This window comes from Chelonia mydas, chromosome 27 (assembly GCF_015237465.2).
Source record: "Chelonia mydas isolate rCheMyd1 chromosome 27, rCheMyd1.pri.v2, whole genome shotgun sequence".
NCBI lineage: Eukaryota > Metazoa > Chordata > Testudines > Cheloniidae > Chelonia > Chelonia mydas.
In genome coordinates, this window is record NC_057860.1 from 8,738,306 (window position 1) to 8,756,149 (window position 17,844).

At 62.3% G+C, this 17,844-nt stretch overlaps 1 protein-coding gene across 3 annotated transcripts in view; it reads left to right on the top strand.

The window, feature by feature from the left end:
- SAMD14 (sterile alpha motif domain containing 14) overlaps nucleotides 1–13,441 on the top strand; it is a 37,077-nt gene extending 23,636 nt beyond the window's left edge. For 2 of the 3 annotated variants that reach the window (XM_043536858.1, XM_037886994.2), the window contains exons 3-10: nucleotides 3,673–3,830; nucleotides 6,381–6,702; nucleotides 7,259–7,337; nucleotides 9,341–9,415; nucleotides 10,030–10,189; nucleotides 10,742–10,861; nucleotides 11,954–12,109; nucleotides 12,570–13,441. In XM_043536858.1, the coding sequence (XP_043392793.1) occupies nucleotides 3,673–3,830; nucleotides 6,381–6,702; nucleotides 7,259–7,337; nucleotides 9,341–9,415; nucleotides 10,030–10,189; nucleotides 10,742–10,861; nucleotides 11,954–12,109; nucleotides 12,570–12,734 (1,235 nt within the window). In that variant the 3' untranslated portion in view covers nucleotides 12,735–13,441. The remainder of the gene's footprint in view (nucleotides 1–3,672; nucleotides 3,831–6,380; nucleotides 6,703–7,258; nucleotides 7,338–9,340; nucleotides 9,416–10,029; nucleotides 10,190–10,741; nucleotides 10,862–11,953; nucleotides 12,110–12,569) is intronic. The other variant, XM_043536859.1, reaches the window with a different exon arrangement.
- The last annotated feature ends 4,403 nt before the right edge of the window (nucleotides 13,442–17,844 follow it).

The following is a 17,844-nucleotide window of genomic DNA, read 5'->3' on the forward strand; positions in this document are numbered from 1 at the left end:
CACTTCTTGGGGGTGCACAGGGGGTCACGCTGAAGAGTGCAAATATCTGCATGTGTCAGGAGGGTGAAGTGTGAGAAGGTATTGGGGGGTGTTAATGGGGGTGCTTCTTTGTGGGAGTGGATTTCTAGGAGTGTTTCTGGGGCCTGATTCTCTGTCCCCGTGTGACCATTGACAGTGCAATGGGCGTATAAATCCTCCCGAACCAGAGTGATAGCAGTCACGCCCGCTGGGCATGGTGCAGGGCAAGGGAGAGCCAGGCCGAGTGGGTGGGTGTGCACCTGCTTGTGCGGTGCCTGTCCCCGGACATACTCAGTGCTTTACAAGCATTAGCTAACCCCTCTGGGAGACAGTATTAGCCCCATTTCTCAGATGGGGAAACTGAGGCACAGAGCAATGTAAGCAACTCGCCCGGAATCGTGCGGACGGCCACTGGCAGAGCTGGGAATACAACCCAGGAGTCCTGACTCCCAGCCCCTTTCACTTGAACCACTGGCCCAAATCGCCTCTGAACGGTGAAGCCTTTCTTTGCTGGAGATGGGGCAGATTCTTGCCCAGCGCTGGGTCTGGGAGCTCAGAGAACCTCTAAGGATCAGAAAACCTCCAAGGAGGGCGGGATCTCGTGGGCACTTTTGGCCTGTTAACCCTGCTTCTTGAGAAGGCATCAGGATGCCTGGGCCAGGTCATCAACTCCCCCAGCCCTAAAACATCGCCCTGGCTATACAGCTCTCTCTAGTGACTGACCCACTGGTTTCTCTTACTGATACAAAACCCAGCAGATCCAGATTGGGCACCACATGCCCCCCTGGGCCGGCGGGTGCCAGGACAGATGCCAGGCAGTTTGCTCTTCCCAGAGGCTAACTGGCCCCCGGGGGGGGGGGGTGTTGGCAGGGTGCAGAATGACTGGAGCAAGCGCCACCTTGACCACAACCCCTCCCTCCTCTGCCCGGTGTCCGCTCTCCCCCAGCATCCTGCTTCAGAGCTGGCTCTGCCCCCAGACGTGCACCCCTCCCCCCGTTCCCTGGTGCTTCCCCGACATGCCTCGTGTGCCCATCTAGCTGGCACAAAGGGGCTGCCGGGCAGCACAGGAGGGGGCCCTCTGTGTTAACAATGACGGGTCGGGCACCCTCCGTAACGATAAGGATTTCCAGGCAGCCCTGACCACTGGGAGATTTGCTAAATCCATCATTTCTGCCCACAAACCAGTGCCCCCCAACCCAAGCCCCAGCTTGCTTGCTGGGGGGGGAGGGGGGAGAATGCCTTCAAATTAGCTTGTCATTTCCACGGCTTTGAACTGACTGGGTTCGATGGTGCTTCTGCCCCTGAGGATCAGGGCGGTCACTGGGCAGGGTTGGCAGCCCCGCTGCCAGGGCTAAACGTGGCTTCAGTTAGATTTAAACTCATTCTAGGTCCCCATTTAACTCCCTAAAATAGAATCTCAGGGTTGGAAGGGACCTCGGGAGGTCATCTAGTCCAACCCCCTGCTCAAAGCAGAGCCACAATCCCCAATTTTTGCCCCAGATCCCTAAATGGCCCCCTCAAGGATGGAACTCACAACCCTGGGTTTAGGAGCCCAATGCCCAAACCACTGAGCTATCCCTTGCCCTCCCTGAGCAACTCGAGATGTGCCTGCTTAGTATCCTGGGATAGGCAGAGTGGCTGCGGGGCCTAAGTATGAACCGTGAGCGCGCGGGAGTGAACGTACGAGTGTGTGCATGTGAGTGCGTCCACGGGTGTGTCTGTGGGTGAGTGCATGGAGGTGTGCGTGTCTGAGGATGCGTGCAAGGGAGTACATTGACATGCATGAGTCCATTGACGTGTGTCTGGGGGGGGTGCATGTGAGGGCATTTACTTGTGTGTGTGTGTGTGTGCATGTCCATATACACGTGAGTGCATTTATGTGTGTGCGTGTGAGTGTGCCCGAGTGCATTTACACGAGGGTGCACGTGAGTGTGCATGGGTGTGCATCTCTGGGTGTCCATGAGCTTGTGTGTGTGTAAATGTGCACATGCCTGAGTGTGTGAATGCACGTGCGTAAGACTCTACAAGTACCAGTGGGAGACCTCTGGCCGGTGTCCGTGTAAGAGAGGGAGGAAAAAACTGGGCGGGGGGGGGGGGAATCAAGGCTGGATGAGGAGCCCTGGGAGGAGGCCGTGCGGGCGTGAAGGCTGGTGACTACTTCGCTAGCTCTTGCCCTGATTTCAGCAGGATCCTGTCCCCCGCGTGCTGCCGTGGGGAGGCGTTTCCTGGACAGGCTCTAACACAAGGAAGCAAACTGGCTTGGGGACTTCACCTGAGTCAGGCCTGGGTGCCCTCGAAGAGGCACAGCCCGGTCATGGTGCATCCGAAGCTGATCTGAATGCTGGAACGCTGGTGCTTCTCCTTGGGTTCCATATGCAGCTCCGGCAGGGGAGTGTGGTCTAGTGGTTAGAACAGAGGCCACTGGGAGGCAGGACTCCTGGGTTGCACTCCCCCATTCTGCCCACGCCCCCGCCTTTGTGATTTTGGGCGAGCCCCTTCCGCCCCTCTGTGCCGCCAGCTGCAAAGCCCGCAAGCGTATCGGTTACCCCGAACCATTTGCAGATTCCTCGCTCGAATCAGCCCAGCTCTGCAGGTCACTCAGACGATCCGCCTTCCTCCTGGGGAGCAAGGGCCGTGCACGCGGGAGCTGGTCTGGCTTGCTGGGAGGGCACCTGCCCAAGCGGCAGGCGTGCAGGGCCATGAGGAACCCGGCCTGGTGCCCCTGTAGAAAGCAAATACGAGAGGGGCCTGATCGCAGCCGAGTCAGATCGCCCGTCGCAGCCTTCACCCAGCTCTGCTCTTTGCTCCCTGCCTGGGCGCAGCCTGCAGTGCCCGGTGCCCCCACGTGGTCCCCCAAGGCACCGAGCTGCCAAGAGGCCATGCCACCCTTTTGCAAGGAAATCAGAGCAGCCCTGTGGACTGGGAGGCACGGGGGCTGCGGGCTTTGACGGAGGTGATGGCTGGAGGGCTTTGGTGGCAACAAAAGGCTAGTCATGGGGGGCGTCCGTCAGCTGTGTCCCCGGGCAAAGGGCAGCGAGGGCAGCAGCAGCTGGGGGTGGGAGGCGGATGGACAGCGATTTCCCTGCCCTGGGGATCAGCCACTCTGCAAACCCTGGCAGGGTAGCCCTGTGCGATGGGGCGGGCTGCTTCCACACTGGGGGTGCTAATGTCCGCATCTCAGAGGAGCTCGGCAGCCCTCCACCCAGGCAGCTGGATTCTCCAGAGTGCTCAGACCCCAATACCCCTGAGCTTGGGGGGGGAACCCCAGCCCCACATGTCTAGGGCAGCTTGGGCCAAGCGTTCCCAGCTGCAGCCGGGGGGAGAGCGTGAGATGAGCCTGTGGATTTGGGGGCGGGGGGGCTGAAATGGATGTTGGTGTGTGTCTCTTCTCTGAACACTTTCTTTCTCCCCCTGTTCCACCCTCTCCCTCCTCTTTGTCCCTGGCTGGGACCCTGCCCCTCCATCCCTTTGTCTTCCATGCCTTCCTTCTCTCTTCCTTTCCTCCCTCCCTGCTCTGTCCCATTCGCTCTCTCCCAACCCCCTGTGCTCCTTGTCCCTCTGTGCGTCCCCCACCGCCCTGTCCGTCTGTCTGCGCTCTCTCTCTCTCGCTCTCTCTCCCACTTCTCCGCCCCCCGTTCTCTCTTTCACTCCCAGATTTTAATGATGTGATTCCAGAGACCCAGAGGCTGGACAGCAGTTTGCAGAAGGCCCGAGCCCAGCTGTCGGCCAAGGGTAGGCGGCACCGCCCGTCCCGGTCCCGCTTGAGAGACAGCGTCAGCTCGGCGGAAGGGGACGAGAGCCTGGAGAGGAAGGTGAGCCCGGGCTAGGGCCCATGCGAGGCGAACCGGGCGTTCACGAGCTGACTGTCGCCCCGGGTCGAGGGAGACCATCCCCAAGCCCTGCACCCAGAATGGCTGCTCCCGCTCCTCTCTCTTGGGCTCAGGACCTCTGCCACAGGAACTAGGCTTCTGCCCCGCTGGATCGGACCACGGGTCCATCAAATCCGCCATCCCGCCGGTCTCCTGCCCCCTGCCCCCAGCAGGCCAGACTCTGGTGCAGTAGCCAATGGCCAGTGACTAATGCTTCAGCGGGGCGGCCCGTGAGCCTGTACAAGCCCAGAGCTCGGCAGGGCCCCGGACGGGACCTGGATCCGGAGAACAAGACTCCGCAGAGTGACTGGGAGGGGGCTATAAACCATCCTGCTTCAGGGCAGGAGCTGAGCTCGAGCAGATGGGGGTCAGGAGGGAAGAGTCCTGAAGGGGGGCGGGCTGCTCCAGAACTGGTTTCTGCGCCGGGCTGCGGCTGCAGGCAGGTGACTGGGTTTGATCAACCAGTGGCCCGATCCAACGGGGGGTGAGAGGGGTTACGAGATGAGATGGACCAGAGCTCTGATCCAGTGCAGCAGGCAGAGGGGGATACCAACAATGGTCTGATCCAGTGCAGCAGGCGGAGGGGGATACCAGCAATGGTCTGATCCAGTGCAGCAGGCAGAGGGGGATACCAGCCATGGTCTGATCCAGTGTAGCGGGCGGAGGGGGATACCAGCAATGGTCTGATCCAGTGCAGCAGGCAGAGGGGGATACCAGCCATGGTCTGATCCAGTGTAGCGGGCGGAGGGGGATACCAACAATGGTCTGATCCAGTGCAGCAGGCAGAGGGGGATACCAGCCATGGTCTGATCCAGTGTAGCGGGCGGAGGGGGATACCAGCAATGGTCTGATCCAGTGCAGCAGGCGGAGGGGGATACCAGCCATGGTCTGATCCAGTGTAGCAGGCGGAGGGGGATACCACCAATGGTCTGATCCAGTGTAGCAGGCGGAGGGGGATACCAGCAATGGTCTGATCCAGTGTAGCGGGCGGAGGGGGATACCAGCAATGGTCTGATCCAGTGTAGCAGGTGGAGGGGGATACCAGCCATGGTCTGATCCAGTGTAGCGGGCGGAGGGGGATACCAGCCATGGTCTGATCCAGTGTAGCAGAAAATGGGATACCAGGCGAGATGGACCAATGCTCTGATCCCACATGGCAGGCGGAGGGGGATACCAGCAATGGTCTGACCCAACATGGCAGGTGGATGGGGCTCTGGGCTGGGGCAGGGGGTTGGGGTGCAGGAGGGAATGAAGGGTGCAGGCTCCAGCTGGGCGGCACTTACCTCGGGCGGCTCCCGGAAGTGGCTGGCATGTCCGGCTCCTAAGCTCAGGATTGGCCAGGCGGCTCTGCATGCTGCACCTACCTGCAGCTTCGATTGGCCACAGTTTCTGGCCAATGGGAGCCGCGGCATTGACACTCAGGCGGGAGGCAGTGCACGGAGACCCACGGCTGCCCCTGTGCCTAGGAGCTGGACATGCCAGCCGTTTCCTGGAGCGGCGTGGAACCAGGGCCGGTAGGCAGCCTGCCTTAGCCCCGCCGACCGGACTTTGCCCTGTTAAAATCTCACTGTTTTAATGGTCACCGGGAGGTTGAGGCTGATTCCGGGAGACTCCTGGCCAATCCAGCAATGGTCTGATGCAATGGGGCAGGAGGAGGGGACACCAGCAATGGTCGGATGCAGTGGGGCAGGAGGAGGGGATACCAGCAATGGTCTGGTCCAGTGGAGCAGGAGCGGGGATACCAGACTAGATGCCCAGTGGCCTGTTCTGTGGTGGCAAGCCCTGTGCACCTGGGTGCTAGGTAGGGTTGCCAACTTTCTAATGGCCGAAAACGGAATACCCTTGTCCCGCCCCCGGCCCCACCTCTTCCCCGGGGCCCCGCCCCCTCCCCCCTCTCCACCCCCCGGGACTCACCTGCTGGGTGCCGAGCCAGGCTGGGAGGAGCTGACGGGGAGCCTGCCCAATCGGGGCAGAGTGGGGGTCAGTCCCCGTAGTTAGGGGCCGAGCAATCGGGGCACGGTGGAGCAGAAGGGGAGTGGCCAAGATCCCCCCCCCCCGCACTTGCAGCCCGGTCTGGAAGCCAGCCACTGCTGTCTGTCCCGCATCACCAGCGGAGCAGAGACCCGCCCCTCCACGTGGCTCCAGCCGCAGCGGCTGCTCTTCCCACCCCCCCGGGTGCCAAGTCCGGTTACTGCAGTCAACCGGACTTTCCGCCAGGTTCCCTTTCTCCACCGGACGTTCGGGTCGAAAACCGGACACCTGGCAACCGCTATGGAAGGCGCGGCCCATGGAGGCTCAGCTCCCTGATCAGCCCATAGCGATGGTCCCTGCGGGTCCGGGTTGGAGCTCACCGGTGGCAGGGGGGAGCAGCTCGCCCTGTCCCTGCACCAGCACTGCGGATAAATAGGGGGCATCACCGTTGTGTGTCGGTCAATGCAGCAGCTCCCGGGGGCGGGGGTTCCTGTTGCTGACCCCCGTGCCTCCCACCCACAGGTGGCCGATAAATCTGGCAGCCCACGGCGCCGTATGAGATCCCCGCTGCACGCCACCCTGCAGGTCTCCTCTCCCCTCTCCGGCTCCTCCCCCTTCCTCCGCGCCACCGAGTTCTCCTTCGACGCCTCTGTGGTCAGGCGGACGCTGGAGGAGGACGAGCAGCCTTCGTCCCCGCTGATCCGCTACCGGCCCCTGACCAACGCTTCCTCCCAGGAGGCCTTGGGATGCACCCCCACCAGCTCGCCCCCCAAGTCCTGCCACAGCTCGGACAGCTCGCCCATCTACGCCCGGAGGGATCGCAGGGCAGAGCGGCACAGCGAAGGTAATGGCTGGATGGGGGAGCCACATCCACACAGGAAACCCTTCCATAGCGTTCCCGGCCCTGCGCCCTATGGCGCCTCCTGCTGGGAGAGGCTGGGGCTGCAGTCGCTGGCAGCTCTCCCCACAGCCAGGGCCCCTGCACCTTTCTCTGCAGCAGGGCTGTGCAGTGCCCTAGCTAACAGCGCGGCCCCTCTGGGTTGGGTCATGGGCTGCAGTGCCAAGTCCCAGTTGGTTCCCGGTGGTTTTGCCAGGCAGCACTGAGGTTCAGGCCCATCCAGTGGCCCCGGCAGGGCTGGGGCTCGGGTTGCCCATTTTAACCCGGATAAAGACAGAGCTGGGCTTTGCCTGTGCTTGGGAAGGGGAAACACCTTCTCGCTGAGCTGGCAAACACTCCAGGGCTCCCAGGCTTTCCCTTAAACTGGCCTGGGAGCTCCCTTGGCAGGACCCTGCTGGGGGGCCGCTGCCAACCTCCGAGGGATCCCTGGGGCTATCCCCACTAGCCCGGGGTACGTTCTCCCAGCTCCTTTGATCTCTCCCGGCATGTTTCTCTGCCCCAGATGACACAAGCCCACCAGAGCCCGCCAGCCCCACCATTGGGCTTGACAAGAAGACCCGGAGGAAGTTCCTGGATTTGGGGTGAGTCCCACGAACTCTGGAGGGGAAGCCCCGGCTCTCTGGGTAGGACTCACGTTACCATTGGTTCCCTGGCTGCCTAAGCTCCATGTTGCTGTCCTCAGTATGCTCCATGAACCCTCACATCACCCGGGGACCTGGGGAGGTCGAGGTGGGGTGGATGGATAGCTAGTTAGAAGGGCATGTATGGGGAGGGACAGACAGACAGATGGATGGATAGATAGAAGGGTATGTATGGGGATGGATGGATGGATAGAGGTGTGCGGGGGGGTAGATAGATGGATGGATGAAACGTGTGTATGGGGACAGACAGACAGATGGAGGCAAGAGTATGGGGACAAATGGATGGTGTGACACTCTATACCTCAGGGGAGCACCCTGTAACCCCCATATTCCTCACATATATAATTATGATCTTACATATAAAGCATGCCATGAAAGGTATCAGGGGAAAGGTTATGATCTGCAGGAAGTCACTGTTCTGTCTAAAGATGTATACCATTAGTGCATATGAAGTTATGAGATTGTGTCGTATGGTTGTCAGTAAAACATGCTGTAAATTGGGAAATCGGCCAGATATTAGCTCCCCAGAGACAACAGCCAGGAAAGTAACCAACGCCCGGGCGGGTGTCAAACAACCATCACCAGCCATTGTCCAGCAAGGGAGCTACAATTCAGTGACTCACTTGCACAAGGCCACACCAAGGGAATTGTTCAACCTTGCCTGGGGACTCTGCAGTGCCCCCAGACATGCCTGGACTTGTGTTCTCCCAGCACATGGACTAAGGTATAAAATAGAACACAGGGGCCTCATGCTTGACCTTTTCTCCTGCCCCCACCTATACTGCAGGCAACAAGGATGCTCAGAAGACTTAAGACTCCAAGAGAGGAAACTGGCCCAGGTTTCAAGGGTGAAACCTGTGTACTATGAACTGCAATATCCAGTGGGGCGAGAAAAACTGCTCCAGCTAGATGTTGCCCAGTCTAACAGGGTTGAGAGCGTAGACTGCGGGCTCATATTTTCTTTTCTTTTGGTAACAAACTGACTTTTTGCATGTCACTTATAATCACTTAAAATCTACCTTTTGTAGTCAATAAACTTGTTTTACTGTTTATCTTTACCGGTGAGTTTGCCTGAAGAGTTTGATAAATCTGCGCAGGTTTTCAAAGGCTGGTGTATGTCCACTTGATGAAGTGGGGAACCAATTAATAAACTTGCACTGCTCATCTTGAGCAGTGCAAGACAGTATATTCCTGAGGTACACGGCTGGGAGCTGGGGGGATTTGTCTGGTGCCTTTCTCTGTGAGATTCATGAGTGGCTTTGGGAGCATTCATGCAATCTATCTGGGTGGGGGGGCTCCACATGCTGTTGTGCTGAGTGATCACAGCACCTGGTGGGGTTTGCTGCTTGTCACTAGCAAGGCATTGTGAGAGACAGCCCGGGCTGGAGAGTTAAGGGGGCACAGCGGTCCCACAGTCCCAGGCTGCACCCCGGGGTTCCCATCACAGATGGATAGAAGGATGTGTATGAGGAAGGATGGATAGAGGGGTGTGTATGGGAATAGATAGATAGATAGATGGGTGTGTATGGGGATGGATGGCTAGAGGGGTGTGGGGGGCGGACAGACAGACGGATGGCTAGAGGGGTGTGTATGGGGATGGATGGATAGAGGTGTGGGGACGGACGGACAGACAGACGGATGGATAGAGCGGTGTGTATGGGGTTTGGATGGATCGATAGAGGTATGGGGGGGACAGATGGATGGATAGAGGGGTGTATATGGGATGGATGGATGGACGGATAGAGGGGTGTATATGGGGTTTGGATGGATAGATTCTATGCTGTATGTCTGAATTTTTCTTTTCATCCTGCTGCCCTGTCCTCACCCTCCTCTGATCTGCCCCCCATGTTGTTTCCTAGTGCCTGGTGCCCATCTCTCCCCAGCCCATAGGCGCCCCTACCTCCCATCACACCTCTAACGAGCCTCCTCTCTCTCTGACGTAGGGTGACCCTGAGACGAGCCTCTTCCAGCAAAAGCAGGAAAGAGAAGGGGAGCAACCGGTTGTCCATGGGCAGCAGGTGGGGAGCTGCCAGCCTCCCCCGAATTCTGAGAGTCTCACAAGCCACAGCCAAGCAACATCTCCCTGAACCCCACGATCACCCCCACCCCTGCCAGCCCCACCTTTCTCAGTGTGTCCCATTCACCCACTTGGCTTTTCTATAGCCAGGGGGCACTCGGCCCTCCCGAGGAGCGCACCCACCCCTCTGCCCTGGAGATCAAGGAGCTCAGCCTGGTCTACAAAGACCCGGGTGACTTGTTAAGGGGCCCGGTACAGCTGAGACCCAGCGAGGGAGAGGGAGAGCGAGGTGCAGATGGGATAATGGGTTCACTGTCAGTGATGGAGCTGGGGTGCACGGAGCCATAAGGAGATGGATGGAGAGCGCTAGATACGCTCGAGACGGAGAGAGAAGAGACTGGCAGAGGCGAGATGAAGGAAGCAGGGAGATAGAGGACTGCGGGGATGGTCTGGGTGCCCTGGGCAGATCCAGACCCGGGCTGGGTCCTGCTGAGGTTCTGTTCAGTGGGGTGGAGTCTGGCCATGTCTGGCGGCTCAGATGCTCCGGGGAGCGTGGCCCCCATGGTGGGCCGAGGGGAGCGAGGGTGCTAACCCGCCTGCCGGCTCATTCCCCAGGGAGCTGGTGGAGGGCTCCAGCCGTTCATCCGTGTCCCCGTTCATGCCCTTCTCCTGGTTCACGGACAGTGGGAAGGGCTCGGCCTCGTCCGGCAGCACCGTCTCCCCGACCCGCTCGCCCAAGAGGGAGGGCTTAAGCCCCAAGAAATCTGCCTCCCAGGTCAGTACCCATCCCCACCTCACCCTATAGGGCCAGGGGCAGTGATGCCCTGGGATGGGGCCGAGCCCTTGTAGGGCCAGGTGCAGCACTGCCCCGGGGACGGGGCCAATCCCCCTGTAGGGCCGGGGGCAGGCCATAGTCCTGCCATGACCCTTTGCAGGGTAGGCCCCTCGTGCACACGTTGGGTTACCACCTGGCTGGTATTTGACCAGCTTGGCCGGTTTTTTTAATGGATTTGCCAGTGGCCAGAAGAATAATTTCACCTGCTGAGTATTTTGAACATGGGTGTAAAGATTTGCATTATTCTCACCATGCGCTGGGCTAGCCAACGGTCAAAGTTTCTGGGCCCAGCTATAGATGCTGCAGGGGTCCCACGGCCGCAGTGTAAGTGAGAAAATGACGTTATCCATCTTGCCTCCCTGTGTTCTCCCTAGAGCCTGTACGTGGCTGTTGCGGGGGGTGGTGGAGTTGCCTTCGGGGAGGAGGGTGCCGGGTTTTTTGCATTGCGGAGGTGGGGACCCGACTCATGCCGTGGCCTTTCCCCGTGGGCAGGAATCCACCCTGAGTGACGACTGCACCCCACCCAGCAGCAGCCCCAAGACACTGAGCAGAGGCGCCAGTGAGATGAAATGCTCCTACCCCTACCACACCCTGTCCCAGTCCTCCGACGAGGTGAGCCCGCGGGGGCGGCGGAGTCGGGGGGCAGCACGGAGGGGCTCCCGCCCCCCATTGCCAGAACCAGCCTGGAGGAGCCGGTTGGCCAAGTCCAACAATGAGGGGCCAGGGGGGCTTTCGCTGCTTCCCTCCTGGGCCCCAGGGCTGGGGTGACTCCGTCCGTGGGCCCCATGGAATTGCAGAGCCTGCCCCCCCCCCCATCGTGCCTTACAACCGGCCTTCCCCAGGCTGGGGGGGCGGGGGGGTTCTCAGGGCTGCCAGGTGTTGAAAAGGGAAACTGGCAGAGACACTAGAAGTCCAGTTACCTGCAGTAACCAGCCACTGAGGGGCAGGAAGAGCAGCTGGAGCCTGGAGGGGGGGTCGGCAAGCAGCTGCTGCTCTCCCCGGCCCCCAGCCTGACGGAGAGAACGCGGAGGGACTGGCGCCATCAAGGGGGGGTGTGTGTGTGTAACCTGTCTGCCCCCCACCCCAGCTGTGCCCCGATTTCCCCACTCCAGCCCCTCACTCCGGGGACCCCCCCCGCTGTGCCTCAATTTCCCCAGTTCCTCACTCCAGGGAACCTCCCCCCCACTGTGCCTCAATTTCCCCACTCCAGCCCCTCGCTCTGGGGAACCCCCCCAGCTGTGCCTCAATTTCCCCAGCCCCTCACTCTGGGGACCCCCCTCCCCACTGTGCCCCGATTTCCCCACTCCAGCCCCTCACTCCGGGGACTGACCCCTGCCAGGCCCGGCTGTGCCCTGCCTGGGCAGGCTCCGGGTCAGTTCCTCCCAGTCCAGCTCTGGAGGCCGCAGGTGAGTCCTGGGAGATGTGGGAGTGAGCGACGGGGGAGGGGGTGGACAGCGAGCAACGCGGGGGGGGGGGGGACAGGCGGGGCAGAGGGCGGGGCCTCAGAGGAAGGGGTGGGGCAGAGGGCGGGGCCTCAGAGGAAGGGGTCGGGCAGAAGTGTTCCGTTTTCAGGGATTAGAAAGTGGGCCCAGGAAGGAGGGCTGGGAGGAACTTCTGAAGGCTCCCTGCTGGGGCGCCCCGAGGGAGCGGCGTGGGGGACCCCACTGGTGCTCACCCCTCCCCCCCCCTTTCTGCCCCCTGCAGTTCCTGGACGAGCCCCTCAGCGCCGCCACCAGCTGGAGCAGCCAGCAAGTGGGCCAGTGGCTGGAGAGCCTGAACCTGGAGCAGTACGTGGGCGAGTTCGTGGCCCGCGAGGTGGACGGCCAGCAGCTGCTGCACCTGGATGGAGCCAAGCTGAAGGTAGGGGTGGGGGGGCCTGCCCCGCGGCTGCTGGGTCCTGCTGCTCCGGGGTCGGCCCTTGCGCCCTGCAGAGGTGCCTCCCGCCGGGGGTCTTGGGGAGGCATTGCCTTGCCCCAGCAAGGTGGACCAATCCCTTTGACGTCCTGGGGGATGGATTGACCCAGAGGCTCCTGGCCTGATGCACTGGGGCGGGAGCGGGGGATGCTGGACTGGGGGCCCTGATGGTCCAACGGATACTGAGCTAGACGGGCCAGCCGCGCATCCCACCGGGCTACTCGACGCAGGGGCTGGGGACGGAGTTCATCCATTTCCCCCTTCGGTAGCGTCCCACTCAGGAGCCCCCCGGCACCCTCCCCTGGAGCCCGTCTCTCCCCAGCCGGGTGCTGCTGTCCAGGCGGGTGGGGGTGGGAAGGGCCGTGGTTGGGACCATGAGGCACACCCGCCCCGTTGCCTCCTCCAGGCCCTGGGCGTCGGCAGCTCCACAGACCGGGCCCTGCTGAAGCGGAAGCTGAAGGACCTGAGCGTGGCGGTGGAGAAGGAGCGGAAAGCCCAGGAGAAGGTGGAGAAGCAGAGGGAGAAGCAGAAACAGAAGAAGAAAGAGCAGGAGCAGCAACGGAGGAGTTAGGGAGGGCGAGTTGGCACACGGCTCCCGGCGCGGGGAGGGACAGAAGGAGACCGCCCCCCGCCCAGGCGAGGGGGAATCAGGGGCGCATGGACCGGGAGAGACACCGGACCCCACAGGGGATTAGCCTAGGTGCCAGTCTTTGGCTTGGGGCGGCACCACCACGGAGCCCGGACCTTCCAGCGGCCTCCTGGATCCCTGCTGGCCCCAGTAGACAAGCAAACCCCTCCCCCACTCTGCCCCCCTCTCCGCCACGCGCGGGGCTCCTGGCACTGCTGGGCCTGGCCCCACAGCTGGCTAGCGGTTGGCACCCGCCCGTGGGCCGCAGCTGGTGCGGCTTCCCCCTCCCAGCTTCCCCGCTGACCTCCGTCTGCTCCCGATCGGTTCCAGTCACCAAGGCGCCTTCCTGCTCCAGGCTGATCGGCTGTCCTGCCTCACCGGCCCCGTTTCCATTAGCACCACTGCTGCTCCCCACTCACTCCCGAAAACGACGGCTCGGCCCCAACAGGCCCGCAGGATGAAGATAGTGCATGGCGTTACCCCTCCCCCCACCCACGAGCAATCCTGGGTTGCGCTCAGGGGCCCCGGGCCCCCTCCAGGGGCCAGGATCGACACAGCCCGGACTAGCAGGGCCCGGCCGATGTACTCCGAGAGCACAGACACCGACCCAGGGAGAAACCACGAAGGAAATAAAACCGATTGCAACCAGCCCCCCTGGGGTCCGCTCTGCGCCACGCAACACCTCCTCCCCCCTCCCCCCCCGCCACGTTCCACAGGCTGGGGGCTGGGAATGGGGTGGGGAGGGGCCTGGAGGGGCGATCTGCCCTGGGAAGCAAATTAGGCCCTTGTTTGCTTCTCTAGGGCGGCCGAAGAGTGCGGGGAGGAAGTGGGTGAGGCTGGATTCTCAGGGGCAGGAGCATCCTCCGCCCTAGGGGGTGCTTCTCCCTGCTTCTGCTCTGCTCGTGGGAACGCTGGGATCCAGTCGAAGCACGAGGAGGGTGGAGAACTAGCGGGAGCCAGGCCTCTGAAGCCCGGGAGGTTGAGAAGGGATTTTTAGTCAGGCTCGTTGAATTACTGTTATTTCCTCCCTCGCCTCTAGTAACTCCAATGCCTACCCCACCTTGGGGAGAAAGGACTTCTTTGTTAATGCGCGGCACCTCCCAACCCCTCCAGCTAAGGGAGCAGAACTCCTGCGATAGGGCAGCCGTGGCGTGTCAGCCCCTAACCTCTGGTGCTTGTGGTACCAGAACCAAACCATGGTCCCCGCCCCGAGGCGCTGCCTGGCGCAGTGGAAGACAAGAGGTGCACAGAGACCGGGCAGTGTAAGTCAGCCGTGGGCAGCAGGCCGGGCGTTGGTCTCAGGGCACCAGGAGCCTGACCCTTGTGAGCGCCCAGGGGAATTTTAAGGCGGGGAATGATGCAGCGTTATGGCTGCCGATGGGACGTGCCACCAGAACCGGGGGGCAGCAAGGGGCTGGTTTGACAGTTCCGCTGGTGGGCGCCGGAGGCTGGGCTGGTCTGAGGCGGTGGAGAAGGAGAGATGCCAGAGGGGGGAGCAGGCAGGCGCTTGACACTGAGAAGAAGGAGCAGCTGGTGGGTGTGATGGTGAAGGGGTAGCTGGGGGCTCCATTGCAGGGGCAGAGGGGCTGCTCGGAGGGAGGGGGGGGTGCCTAAGACAGTTGCACTGTGCCAGCCAGCTCCCACCCCTCCCACGCAGACAGCAAAGCCCCTGGAGGGGGATGGAGCTGCGTGTGACCTGGCCCTTCGGGGACGGGGACACAAAGAGGTCTAATATTCAGCTCCCCCCACCAGGCTAGGTAGTCCGCTGCCATGGCTTGGGGCCATTCAGCATCCCCACCCCAGGGCGAAGGGCCCTGCTGCCAGCATGGAGGTTGCAAAGGGCCAGATCCCACCTTACAAACCCTGCTTAATCCCATGCAGTGGGCCAGGCCCCTCCGTCTCCCTGGGGGTGGTGGTGGGGGGCTGGGAAGGGCAGCCCCCGCCAGGATGTGTGGATGGGTTGGCCCTGGGGGCCCACGCATCCCTCCCACTGTGCTGTGGCCATGAGCTGCGATTACGGAAGAGGGTGGGGTGGGGGTTTCATTCTGGCTGGAGCAAGCGGGGCACTCCTGAGCTGCCCAGCTGGGTGGGGAGGGGGTGCCCTTGAGCCCTGGGGTGGGGGGCATTTGTCAAGGTGCTTAACTAATGGTGTGTGGGGAGGGAGGTAATTCAGCCCTGCAAGGACGGGGGCTAAGGCAGATGTGCCCACCCCATGGGTGGGGGTGTGTGTGTGTGTGTGTCAATGGGTAGCATCATTTCCCAGCACCCAGAGGCCACCGCTCTGGTAGCGACATCAGCAGCCCTACTTTGGGGTGGCCCTTCCCCCGGCACAAAGGTGCAGGGCGGGGGGGGGGGGGGGTGTCCCAAGGGCTGGGCCAGGCTGCCGGCTGCGGCACACGGGTGGGGGGAGAGCAGGAGCCCCTCTCCCCTGCACCCTGAGGGGGTTGCGGGAACCAGCCACGGGCCTTGACCCGGCCCTGCAGCCTCCTGCTCTGGGTGGCCGCCGTGTCTCCCCCGGGGGCTGGCGCGGCCAGGGCGAGGGGAGCCAGAGGGGAAGCGGGGCTTTCAGCAGCCCCCGGTACCCTGGGGCAGGTGGGTAAGGAGGAAGCAGGGCCAGGGATGGGGGGGGGGGGGCATCAGCGCTGCAGTGGCCTGGCTGCATTTCAATAGCAGCCCCCCCCCCTCGCCAAGGCCAAGTCCACCGAGCTAGTGGACCAGTGACTTTAAAGCAAGCTGGTCTCTCGGCCTAGCGGGGGGGGGGGAGGGGGGGGCCTGCAGGACCTCACACCCGCCACGAGAGGGCGGGGCGCACTCAGCAAAGCTGAGCGAAAACACAGACACCTCTAAAGCCATGTAATTAGGATCTGCCTGGGGGTGGGTAGGGTGCAGGGCCCCCCCCCCCCTCCGCCAGTCAGGGCCCTGCTCCCCATTGTGCTGGGCGCTGCACACGCACACAGGCAGCCCGAAGGGGCAGTCAGTGCCCGTTAAATAGAAGAAGGGTTGCTGGGGGGAATGCAGGCAGCAGTGACCCCCCCCCCCAACCCTGCAGCCTTGTGCTGGGGTCCAAGAGCCCTGGTAAGAACAGGGGCAGGGGTGTGGGGCGGCAGGACACCTGGGTTCCATTCCTGGCCCTGGGCAGGAGTGTGGTCTACTGGTCAGAGCAAAGGGGATGGGGGGAGGGGGTGTGTTCTAGAAATCAGGACTCCTGGGTTCTTTTCAGGACCCCCCCCCGGCTGCGCAGCCGTCCCTTTTCGGAGCCCGCGGTGCCCTTGCTGGCAAAGGGGGCGAATGCTTGCCAGAGGGGCCTGTTCAGCACCTGAGCAGTGAAAAGCTTTGGGCTACCTGAAGCCTTTGGCTTAAAACAGAGGCCGGCAGGGGAGCGGTCACGCCCGCCTGTGAGACACAGCAGGGCAGGCTGGAGGTGCTGTAATGGGCCTTCTGGGGCTGAAAACCCTCTCACAGCGGTGGGGGTGGGGAGGCGAGGTGGGGGGCTCATGTTTATTAAACCCACCACGGTCCTTAAATCCGGTGCACAGGCCGGGGCAGCGTTACTCACTGGGGAGCTGCGGTTCTCCTCCCCTGAAACACCACGATTTGTTGTTCGTACCTCATCTCAGTCGCCAAAAGCCCCAAGCTGGACCGGATCCTTTGAACTGCCCCCCGCCACGGCGGGCCCTCTGCAGGGGCAGCCGCGGTCCCTTGCAACCCCCCCGCGCCCGGTGCCGGGCTCTCCCAGCTCAGGAGCACAATGCCCCACTTATTTTAGGAAACTCTGCCTGGAGATCGCAGCCGGGCCCACGCCCCGGTTTAGCAATAAGCAGCCTTTGGCCTAGTGGGCGCCTCTCCAGACCCGCGCGGGGGTGGGGACTGCCAGCTGCTTTTTCCCTTCTTAGGGCGGTGACTCAAGGCTGCATTCTCACCCCGCTGTAACCTCCATCCCTAACACCGGGGGTGGGTGTGTGTGTGTGTGAGAGAGACACACTGCGGGCCCCCACCCCAGACTCAGCCGCTCCGTTCTGCCGGGCGCAGCAGGGGCCACCCCGCTCAGCCGGGGCTGTAAAGGGGATTTTAAGTCTTTTAGTTAAAATAAAGGCGCACTTAGGTTGCAACGCCCTTCCCACCAGCCAGAGCAGCGGCCGGGGGCGCTTCCCCAGCCCCTCAAGAGAAGGGGGAGAGCCCCAGATCCAATCCCCCCCCCAAGGCATTCCGTCAGGGCTGCGCTACACGCAAGCTGGGGCTCTTTAACTGTCCTACTTTCATTACAGCAATTTGCTCCCCCCTGCCCCCCCCCCCCGGACAGGGTGGTGCTGATCCAGTGCTGTAAAGGTGCTTTAGCCTGGTGCACATGGCAGGGACGACGCAATACGGGAATGGGGCACTTTGAGGCCGGTATAACCGCACCCACACTAGCCTAGTAATAAAAATCTCACACGCTGGGTAGGGGGGGCGGGGGCCAGGCCCCCGTGCATATCAGGGCCCACAGGAGTGAAGGGAAACCTGCCACTGCCAACGGAGCTGGTCCCATGGACGGGGCTCACCTTCGCTCCCCCCACACCCCTCCCCTCCCGCCGGCTGGTAAGGCTGCGCTCAACCGCCCATAGCAGGCGGCTGCCAAGAAGGGGCCCCGGGTGAAACCCGACCTGGGAGCCTGCCGCCTCGTTTTAGGGCCGGGCATTCGCTGTTCTATGGTCAACCCCTTGACTGAAGGTCACCCGCTGGGGTGATCTGCGGAGCGGGGCGTTGGGGGGGGGGGGGAGAGAGCCCTTCTCCCCAAGGAAGCTGGGTCCAGGGAGGCCGATGGGGAGAGGATGCAGGGCAGCTGGCTTGTACACGGCCCTGCTCCCGTGCAGCCCAACCTGGGGGTCCAGGAGTCACTAGGTCTGCAGACGCAGAGCCTGCCAGCCCTCCCTCCCGCTCTGCCATTGGGTGACTGCTCACACAGTATATGCCACCTCCCGGCTCCCGGGGTTTCCCCTCCCGCCCAGCTGGGCGGGAGTCCTCTCAAGGGAACAGAGGAGGTGGTTTCCAGGGTTTGAAAGGCAGAGTCAGCTCC